General features: G+C 37.0%; 1 protein-coding gene across 2 annotated transcripts in view; it reads right to left on the bottom strand.

The window, feature by feature from the left end:
- The window catches only part of GDA (guanine deaminase), a 121,891-nt gene that overhangs the window by 5,185 nt on the left and 104,902 nt on the right, over positions 1-11,804 (bottom strand). For both annotated transcript variants that reach the window (XM_006152496.2, XM_006152497.2), the window contains exons 11-12: positions 6,891-7,037; positions 2,795-2,925 (exon numbers count right to left, since the gene is read on the bottom strand). In XM_006152496.2, coding sequence (XP_006152558.1) covers positions 2,795-2,925; positions 6,891-7,037 — 278 coding nt within the window. The remainder of the gene's footprint in view (positions 1-2,794; positions 2,926-6,890; positions 7,038-11,804) is intronic.

Here is an 11,804-nt window from a genome sequence, read left to right as displayed (position 1 = left end):
GTAATAATAAGAAAGCACATTTTATGCATGTAGAAAAATAAGTTAACAGCCAATATGCTTGGAAAAGTCAGAAATGTAATTTATTTCTCAACAGCAAAATCAAATTTTATTAGTGAAAAAGAAATGGACTATGCTAAAAACAAAAGACAAAAAATATCAGTTCATAAGTGCTAAGTCATTGCCTGACAGTATATATACCTTTGCTAGCTTCAGAGAGGAAGTATTATATAAATTAAAGAAATAAATTCAATAAAATAACTTTAATGTTATTAAAGATGAATGAGACTCAGACATCTTCTCAGAAATTTACTGTTCTTCAAGGGTAAAAGAACAAATAATATGAAAATAATGATGGGGTTAGGATACACTACCTCAAAATCCAAAGCAGGAAAGTCACTCTAATCTTCCTCTCACCCTGAAGCAGGTCATAAGACCCTCATGTGAGAGATGCCTTCCCCATACCCAAAGAAAGAGAACCTGGTTTTCGGAGAAAGGAACATCCTTATCTCTGAAGATGGAGTCACAGAGAAGACTCTGAACAAGCTGCCTTGCTAAATTCACCCCAGTGGATTACCATTAGGTCACACCCACTAGACCAATCATATTTCTCCACAACTCTCTACTTTTCACCAAACCCAGAATAAAAACACTTAGGTATACCCATTTCATTGGGTTTCCCTTTTCTCTTAGAGGCTCTATGTTATGTAAAACTTACCTTAAATTTGTGTGTTTTCATCTTGATAATCTGTTTTTTTGTTATAGGGTCTTAGCCTTATGCAAAGATATTTTTCTTCCCCCAAAATAACAGATGGTATAAGCTTGAAGTAATCTAGCATGTTTCTTTTTAAAATCCTTAAACATATTTACTATCATGTTTACTCTCATAATTTAATCAACTTATAAGTGATAATATATTTTTTTAAATTTTGCTGTAGGGGGTGTGAACTGTCCAGGGGCTGTAGGGGGAGAGAAAGTGAGAGAGAGAGAGAAAGTGAAAAGGCAACCCTCAAGGGAGAAGACCACATCACAATCCCTTCTTCTCCATTCTCTTCTTGGGATTTTGGGCATGCACACACATATGCCCAGAGTGTTTTTCAAGCCACCGTGTCTGGGACTCAAACCATGCAGTTAGCCATGTGGGATCTAGCTACCTTACCAATCATGTCACTTAGCTGGCTCAGTAATAGTTATTTTTTTCTTTAAGAAAAACTCAGTATGTTAAAAAGAATCATTAATACAGTAAAGTGAGCTAGTTTACATTATACTTAGGAACACATTTTATAATAAGACCAAAACTTATTTTCTTATAAAATTAAGAAAATTAACATAATGTAATGGTCCAGAGCCCAGCCCCTAATTGTCAGAAAGTCCTGTGTTTGAATCAAAACTCTGTCTACTATTGGCCATGAGTCTGTAAGTCACTTTACTTCCCTTAAGCCCCACTGCCACCACAATGAACTTGGCAATAGTAATATGAGGGGTGTTCCAAAAGTTCTTGAATAATGCATAATAGGAATAAAACACTGCATAGATTTCAAAAATGTTTTGCCCTTGGGAACCAGCAGTTAGCGTAATGGCTATGTTGCTGGAGTCCCACATAGTCGACCGCGGTTCGTGTCCCGGACCCGGTGGCTAGAAACTCACACCGGTGCGTGTGCGTGCGTGCCCAAGATCCCTAGAGGAGAATGGAGGAGAAGGGATTGTGGTGTGACCATCCCCTCTGGGGGATTATTTCTCGCTTTCTGTCTCTATGTCTCTCTCTGTCTGTCTGGCGAGCGCACGCGCCCTACAGTGAAAATCTCTCCCAAAAAAAAAAATGTTTTGCCCAAATAAACTTATAATTTAGTTATATTTTTTACATAATTTTTTTAGGTTTCTTCCTTCACCCCACCTTCTTCCTTCACCCCGCCCCCACCCCCCACCCAAAATAGGGTATGTACATTCTACAGAGAGAGAGAGAGGGAAAGTGAGAAATCATCCCCCAGGGGAGATGGCCATGCTGCAATCTCTTCTCGTCTATTCTACTCTTGGGATTTGGGTACACACATAAACCTGGTGTTATTTTCTTTTCCTTCCTTCCTTCCTTCCTTCCTTCCTTCCTTTATAGAGATTTTTGCTATAGGATACATATGTTCACTAGAGAGACAGAGAGATAGGAAGCGAAAAATCACCCTCTAGGGTGGATGGCCATGCCACAATCCCTTCTCCATTCTCCTCCTGGGATTTTTAGCATGCACATACACATGCCTGGCTTGAGTTTTAAGCCATTGGGTCCAGGACTCAAAGAGTGGTTGACTATGTGGGAGTCCAGTAGCATAACCATTTTGCCATCTGCTGGTGCTGTTCTTTTCAAGCCACTGGGTCTAGGACTTGAACCATGTTTGGCCACATGGGAGTCCAGCACCTTAACCATCATATCACATGCTGGCCCCTTTCACACACTTTTTGAAGTTTCCTCATAACACCTACCTGTCTTAAGGTCTTTCTAATGATTAAACAAAATGATGTGTGAAAGTGCTTAATCTATGCCTATTAACACATAACAATTTCCATAAATATTTGCTATATCATGGTTACTTAGACAAAAAGATTCAAGTATAGAACACATTCAAAATATAAATATTCTGTTAATATTCCTGTCAGGAAATTTTAACAATTATTGTAGAGATCTAGCTACCTTCTAAGGTTCTCTTTCGTCCCATTTTAATATGTTTCCATTTCTACTTTCTTGTCTGCTGGGATTCTATTGTAACTTCACGAAATAAATGTCTTTGGTTAGCTTTCTTTTACTTACCTCAGAAATATCACCTGCAAAATCTCCGTAAAACAGGTCAATGGGAGAATCAGATGCTTTGGGGTTGATCAGGAGGGCATCGAATTCCTTGCCCACTTCAAAGTTTCCAATCTCACTATCCAGCCCCAGGGCTAGAAAGGGGGACAAGTGATAGACAGTCAGTGTTGCAAGTCATCAGACCATGCTGATGGCTGTTTACAAGAATCTGCTAAGTCACTAGAAAACAAATTAGTATCTTAATAGTGAGGCAGAAAAGTGGTCTCATTCCAATAGGTCACAAGACTTCTACAAACACAAAGCAGAGACAGCACGAGAAAGAAAATCTGAGAATAAAAACAGTTTCCTTTTATCACTATGATCAGAATTCTGATCGCGTCTCTCTCTTTCTGCTCCATCAGTGCATTTCATAGCCCAGCTGGTCTAGGCTTTTCATTTATCTAAGAAACATGATGATTGACATAATACCTTTCTTCTCTTCCCCTTCTGCCCACCCCCAACACTCCACTTCTTGCCTTGCCTTTTTTGTTCCATGAAATAGTTTATATGATTTAGTTCAATGGCAGTGAAGTTAACATCAAAAAATAAAAATAATGATCTTTTTGTGTATTTGCTGATATAGGCAGATCCCTCAGAAATTCCTTAGTTTAGGACCAGCAGGTGGTGTGGAGGTTAAGGCAGCTGAATCCCAATTCTGTGGTTTGAGTCCCAAACCCAGAGGCTTGAAAATCATGCTGGGCATGTCTGCAAGAGTGTCCCAAATTCTGAGAGGATAATGGAGGAGAAAGGATTGCTGCATTTGTAGGGAGGGAGGAGGAAGTGGTGGTGAATTCTTATTCTCTCTGTCTCTCTCTGGCGAGCACATGCATCCTACAGCAAAAACTTTAAAAAAACAAAATTCCTTAGTTTAGTCCTTTGAACAGGAAAAAAACTCATTGGTCCCAATGGTTTTAAAAATCAAACCAATGTCTCTATAACCTTGAGGGTTTCCTGGCTGCCTGAGAAGAATGGTTTTCTAAAATAGAGCACAGGTCAATAATGTCTATTGACTTGGCCTATCTCACAGCTATCATTCATGTTCTACAATTGTTGGACATCATGAAAGATCATAGCTCATCTTTATGACTTAGTTTCAGAAGATGGGGAAGTTGGTTTTTCTGTTCAATGAAGATACTGAATTTAAATTTCCTTAAAGTCTGTAATCTATGCCTGGTGGACTCTCAGGTAACAAATGGAAGCTGCAAGAAAAGAAGGTTAGCCAGAGTGCAGCATTGTTTATTTCAGTTTCTACACATTTGTTGCATTCCGTTACTGTCATGATATGGTCCCGTGAAAATACTGATTATACCTTGTTGGCAATTTCTGACACATTACACATATTTCTATGTGTCGGCCTCCAGAAGTGTTGAAAATTCTCTAAGCACCATTTTAGAAATTTTACTTGTTCTTAAAAGATATATAAAGGGCAACTCTTTTATTCTCAGAAAAGAAAGGTTTTTTAGCTAAAGAACTCTCATTACAACACAAGGGTATGAAATAATTAGAAATGTTAAAAGCAGTTAGGTGACTTCTACTAATTGTGTGGGGAAGGACTAAATGTAATAGAAAATCACTGGAATTCTCTCCTCCTTCACTGATCTCACTCGATTTCTTTTGATCCTTGACAAAAAAGTATGACAAGTGTGAAGTTTTAATAACTAAATTTAGTACACAATCGTTACATGTTTAATAGGCCAGATAACCAAGTACATTTGCCAGTGTCCAGGCAAATATGGTGTTCTAAATAAACTAACTGGTTTTTCATTAGAACCTGGAAAGTTCAGAAATGAACTAACCAAGAAAAAAAAAAGCTTTCACCTAATTTGTAAATTGATGTAAATTCAGATTGTTGCAGATGGGCCCAGCTGGACTAATAAGTGACTAAAATGCATTTCAGGAAATGCAGTTTTGCTGCCTTTGGAGCATTAGTGAAGATGATTTATACATATCTTAATCTTCTGCAGATTAAACATGAAGGCCTTGGCAAAGGAGGGAAAATGACATGTTTTAAATGAGGACCCATTCATCTCATTTCACCCAGTCTACAGTCGAGACACAAGCTAAGGAGAAGAAATTCCATAACAGTAAGCCTGGTGGCCCAGAAAACAGATTTAAAAGCTACATAGCAAGGTAGAAATAATTTCGTAGGCACCCATGCTGGCTTGATCAGAAACAGGATCCTGATGAAACAACTCACAGAAAGCCTAGAATAAAAAGAGTACTATTTAAATACAACTCATTTGCACCATGAAAATGGATGGTAAAACTACTACTTGAACTCGAACTCAGATGTGCAGATAGAGGGGTGGTGTGGGTTGAGAGGGTGTCAGACTCGTGTAAAAACTGGGCAATTTGAAACTTGGAATTTTAGAAAGTGAAATCATAAGACTAAGGGAAATGTAAAAACATAATCTCTACTTTTTTTTTGAAATGTCCTCTTTGGTTTCATCATAATCTAGAATGCTCAAAGAATTTGGGAAGCAAGCACCTCTTCCCAGGATACTTAGCCTCAATCATCTTCCATTTCTAAGACCCACGGTATCTATCATAAATTATATATTTTATATTTATATATTTATAAATATATTATGTATATTTATATATTTACTTACCTATATAAATATATAAGTATATATAAAGATATATTCATATAAATAATATAAATTATTACATATTTATCTATCTATATCTACATTCTCATTTCTCAATAGCTACCTATGATTTCAAGCTATTTTCATTATCTTCTATTCAGATTACACTATTAATCTAAAGTGACTTAAAACAATACAATTATCAATTTCTATTTATTCCATAAAAATAGTTATAAGAGAGAACTGAGAAAAGCTGATGAATAATATTTCCATAGCAACCAACAGTTTTACATCTCTTTCTCTTTCTCTCTCTTATTTATTTATTTTTTTAGTTTTTTGCTATAGAGCTTGTAAACTTACTGGAGAGAGACAGAGACAGAGAGAAAGAGAGAGAGAGAATGTGAGAACTCATCCCCTGGGAAGTTGGCCATGATACAATCCCTTCTCCATTCTCCACTCAGGATTTTGGACGTTCACACCCATGTGCCTGGCATGATTTTCAATTCACTTGCTCCTTGACTTGAACTGTGGAGTTGACTATGTGGGATTCAGCCACTTTAACCTCCATACCACCTGCTGGGCCCTATATCTTTCTCTTTTTAAAGTGACTTGAGTAATTGATACATTTTTTTAAAAGAGTTATTTGATTTAACTTTATTTATGTACTTATTTTTCAATTTGACCAGAGAGAGAGACAGAGTGAGAGAAAGAGAGAGAGGAAAAGTGAGGAAGCAAACTGTCAGGTCTGGGACTCAAACCGCAGTCAGCCATGTGGGAGTCCAGCGCCCTTAACCACTACGCCACATGCTGGCCCTGAGTAATTCATACTTAAATATATAAACTAAACACATGGTCTGGGCAGGGGTTTATTCAGGAACAAACCATAGTGAGGGCAAAAGGTAAGAATATCTTTCTGTTCAAGCTTTCCTTCTAATAACTTGTGAATTCTCTCCACTCTGGCATCAGATTTTCTGGATTCAAGGAGTAACACCCTATAACTTGACAGCTATATAGATCTCACTCCTGTCACTTGTTTGTAGAGTGAAATCAATAACAGTGGTTGTGAAGATTAAATAATGACATAGATAAATGTGTTGTCTAGTGTCTATCACATGGTAAGAGCGTAGTAAGTCTTGACTATTATGTTATCATTCAGGCCAATAGAGAATATATACTTGATTCAATAGAAGAATAGATTTATTTTTTTAAATGATATAAATATCTATCAATTTGTTAATATAATAATTATGTATCAGACAATTATTCTGCCAAAGACAGTGAATTTATTGAAAGCATGATTCCTCCACTGCATTCCAAAACTTAACCTTCACTGGCTAAGTTTTGTTATGTTGAGATGCAACAGTCACGAATGTTGGTTTCTCCCGATACCACTGTTATGCACCTTCACACTGCAATCCCCATATCGGCAGGTCTTACATTGTGTGGGAGATAAATAAAGTCATCATTACCTTGGCTTCCTCCAAGAGTAGCTAGTCTGAAGACGTCTTTGAGGGTGAGGCTTTTCTCATTTACCTTATTAATTAAAAGGATATTGGAAACCATCACTGCTCTTCTGATTGCATCAAGCATGGAAGATGAATAACCACCAGCCACATCTAGGATAAGCAAAATAAAGCCAAAATAGTAACCTTATGGGAATAAATGAAATAATAGGTATACAAGGTTGTTTTCAGTGACATATTGTCTTCCCTCTATTTACAGAAAAGCTCTGATCTATAAACACCAGACAGCCACAAGCTAACATTTAAAGAAATACAAAACCTGTAGCTAGTATGAAATGTATACCTATATTAGTTTTCTAGGACTGCTACAATAAATCGCCACAAATATTTTGGTTTAAAAAAGAAGAAAATTTTTCTCTCAGAGTTTTAGAAGTCAAAAGTTGGAAATCAAAGTGTTGACAGGACTACGGTCCCTACAAAAGCTCTAGGGAAAATGTTTTCCTTGCTTCCTCCAGCTTCCGGTGGCTCCTAGAGTTCCTTGGCCAGTCTCTACCTCCATCTTTATATAGCTTCTTCCCTCCGTGCTTTCGTGTATCTCTCCTTTTCTGACTCTTATGGATAGGGGTCACTGGGTACAGGACCAACATAGTTTCTGAATGATCCCACCTTGAGATCCTTACCTTACATTTACAAAGACCTTTATTCCAAATAAGGTCACACATACAGGTTCCAGGAAATATCTTTTGGGAGACCATAAGTAAACCCCCTATAATACCTAAATGGTTATTAAAGTGAAGAAAAGAAATTATTTTCTCTGACTCTTGCCTGAATTCCCACCCAAATGGTTTAAATATATCTATATAGTAATAAAGTTAATCTAGATAACATTAAGTGTTATTTTAAATAAACTCAGTTCTATACTCTACAAATTTGTTTTAACTATTTTAATTCAAATGAGAACTTTTGGGGAATGAAAAAGTCACTTATTTATGATGATTTTTCAGGAAAAACCTTAAGACTGAACTTATACATTTTAAGAAATTCATATAACCAATGAGCTATGCTGGTGTTTTTTATGTTGGTTGGTATAGTTAAGTAAGATTTCTAGTGATTTAAATGAAGTCTCTCACCATAATTAAAATGAAGTACTACCTCTGATAAGAACAAATGTAGAACTTATAAATGAATTTTCACAAATAAATGTCAAGTATGTTAGCATGTTTTTAATAGAGGAAAATGCATGTGTATTTAATAAAATATACTTTACATATTAAGAGTTCCTTTTGTCATTTTTAGGTGGACATATGTAATTGTTAGTGCAATGATCTAAAGTAATGGCATATTAATAGTAATTCTAGATTACAACTCAATTTTGTGTTCAATTGTCTAACATGTCTTTAGGTAAGTTTGCATGTTTTGTTTCCTTTTTAGAAAATGCTTTTCTTTAACCATAACAGAATTGCCAGAGAATCATCCAATTTTCTGAAAAATTTTATGACATCTACGTTATTAACCCCTGGTAAATATACAGTAACCTTCATTACACCTTCATTTTTAAAGTAGCATCAAACTAAGAAAACAAATACAATTTAGGAATGAAGCACATTAAACTTTGAAATATTTTGTCACTGATTTATTCATTGCTAAAACAAACAAACAAAAAAATGAAAAGCCAGAATAAAAATTTTATCACTACATGGTATGAAAACAGGTAGACTCTCTCTATATTTTTAATAATCCATAAAAAATGACAGGAAGTCAACATAGAAAAACAAAAGCAATGCAATCAGAGTGGTGTGAAAATAGATTTAAATACTTGCATTTACCTTTGTTTTTAAATGCTTTTATAAAGTATCACAAAAAGTTGTATTTTCCTAAATTCCTAATCAAAATTATAGGGTATAATATAGAAAGAATACACACAGAAAAAAACAAGACTAGATTAGAAAATGATAAACAATTCACTGGGAGGGAAAAAAAACTGAGATTCCTTATGCGGTTGATTTAATCATCCTGATTGCCAATATTATGTTAATAAAACACCTCCAACAAAGGAGCAAACTACTATCAAAGAATAAGCTAAAGGTCACATAAACCACTATGTTTAAGTCTGGACCATTTGTGTAAGAGAAAAAAAAAGAGTCAAGCTTTTCTCCCAGGGATTTCCAATACAAATAACTTGCTGCCCTGCTGGGAGAGTTTAGTGGCTTCCCTTGTCAACTACAACATATGTAACGTCGGTGGAATTCCTATTTTATCAAATAACAAGAAGCAGTGTGGTAGAAGAGAATAATGACATCCACATTTTACAGACCTAGTTTTAAAATATGGATGTGGAATTTATTTATTTATTTGCTGTATTGACCTTTTGTTAGCTACTTAGTATCATTAAACCTCAATTTTATCAGAAATAACATCACTATCTTAACAGTTGCTGAGAAATTTCAATTGCATAACCCAAGTGCTGGAGGATAAGGACCAAAAGGTGAAACTGTGCAGAGGAGGGAAGAAAATGGAAGCATTTTCTCTGAAAATCTTCTTTGCCACCTCTTTCCCCCGATTGTCATCATAATAAAGATAATTGCTGTCAGAGTCAACATAAGGACACTATTGTTTATAAAAAACAATCTCAAGAAACCATACCAGAGTGAAAACTTGAGCCAGAGGACAATGGAAAGACAATAGGAAATGATTTCATATCTGTGTGTTATCATTTCTTTTTTTTTTTTTTAATTTTTTAGCTATCAGCATATATGATCACTAGAGAGACAGAGAGAAATGGAGAGAGGAAAAGTGAGAAATCATCCCCCGGGGAAATGGACATTGTAATCCCTTTTCTTCCATTCTCCTCTTAGGATTTTGGGCCCATGCACACAGATCCAGCGTGAGTTTCAAGACACTGGGTCTGGGACTCAAACCATGGTTGGCCTGGTGGGAGTACAACACCTTAACCAGTATGCCACTGGTTGGTGTTCTGTGTTCATTTCTTATGCATTCATTCATTTAGTCAATAATCATTTACTGAGTTATCTCTATGTGCTTGATTATTTCACATTATAAACATGATTTATGTGCTCCCCATACAAGCTAATTATTTAGTGGAGAAGAAAGAGTAGAGACATAAACAAACAGATTAATGTTAAATTGTATTCAGTTTAGTGAGAGGGAAATGGAGATAGAAGGCCCATTTTGATAGGATGGTCAGGGAGGACCTCTCAAGGCCATGACATTTAAAATAAGGTAGGAATGAGAGCTTGGCCACATAAAAACAGGCATAAAGTCTTTCCAGACAGAGGAACAGGATGCACAAAGGTCTTCTGGGAGTAAGGAGTGTGAATCATAGAGGGGATTAGAAGCCAGGGTTTGGAAGAAGAGAGTAGTGTGAGACAAGGGTTGGGAAATGGATGGGAGTGGAATCACACAGAGGCTTGTGGGCCTTGTAAGGAGACTTTCACATTTAGAATCTCACTGAAGGGTGGTGAGTACAAGGGGGTGAAATAATCACATTTTTCTATTGTGACTTTTTGAAAAGAGAAGAATGGATTAGAAGGGTCCAGAGTAGGTATGAGACCCATCAGGAAGCCCGAGCAATAGTTCAAGCAAAAAAACTATTTTGGCTTGCATCAGGCGGTGGTGGCTGATGTGGGAAAAATTCAGGAGACAAAGGAGCATAAAATTTGACATTGTGCTGGCTTTGACATTGGGAAGAGGTGAGGGAGAAGACAGTTCCAAGGAATGGTCAAATTTCTAGTTTGAGAAACTGAGTTCTCTGGGAACCAGCAGATGGTGTAATGGTTACATCAGTGTATTCCCACATAGTTGACTGCATTTCAAGTCCTGGACCCAGTGGCTTGAAACTCACACTGGGCACATTTGTGTGTGTGCCCAAAATCCAGAGAGGAGAATGGAAGAGGAGAAACTGCAGTATGACCATCTCCCCTGGGGGATGATTTCTCACTTTCTATCTCTCTGTCTCTCAGTCTCTCCTGTGAGCACCCATACCCTATAGCAAAAATCTCTCTCTCTCTCTCTCTAAAAAAAGAAAGAAAGAAAGAAAGAAAGAAAGAAAGAAAGAAAAGAAAAGAAAGAAAGAAACAAACAAAGAAACAAAGAAACTGAATTTTCTGAAAAGGAGAACTATTTAAGAGAACTGAACTTAAATTTTTTGGAGGTATAATGACATTTGGGGGTTCCTTCAGGAGAAGTCTAAGAGGAGATAGATGAAAACAGCCCAAAACAGAAGTTTGGAATTCAAGAGAGTAAGGATTGGATAAAAAAATCAGTGAGACATCTGCATAGATGTAGTCATATGAGGTCATGTTTGTGGCTAATGTTACCTAAGAAGAAAGTATAGAGTGAAATGAAGAGAATACCTAAGACTGACAATTGAAGAAAGATTTTGAATGGCTAAGAAGAAGAAAATGGGTCTTCAGAGAAGAAAAAGAAGGACTGGCAAAAGAAGAAGAGAAATCAGTCAAAGTTGCTTTTTTGAATCCAATACTATGAGATCATTCAGAAAAAGAGGATAGTCACCCATGGCGGACAGCCCTGAGAAGCCCAGTGCAATAAGAACAAAATGGCGTCCTTCACGTTTGGCAGCAAAGAGCACAGTGGTGAGAGCCTGGAGAGAAAGGACAAAGATAGCTGTCATGGAGAGAAGGCATGAATCTAGACAGAAGTATTAATAGATGAAGGAATGCAAGCATGCCTAAAAAGCTGTGACAGTGTGGGTACTCACTTATTGGAGATGTTTTTTCAAGAAGGGAAGTGGAGGGGTGGTCCAGGAGCCAGAGGGAGATGTCTGATTAAGACAGAGGTCTTGGCGCGGGGTGCCCGGCGGAAGCCGCGCGGGGCGCGGGAGCTCATGCCCCCGGAGCGGCGGCGCCCGCCAACGAAAGAAGGGCCCCCCCGCAGCAGCAG

Source organism: Tupaia chinensis, unplaced genomic scaffold, assembly GCF_000334495.1.
Source record: "Tupaia chinensis unplaced genomic scaffold, TupChi_1.0 Scaffold000354_1, whole genome shotgun sequence".
NCBI lineage: Eukaryota > Metazoa > Chordata > Mammalia > Scandentia > Tupaiidae > Tupaia > Tupaia belangeri.
This window is presented reverse-complemented; position numbering and strand designations above follow the sequence as displayed.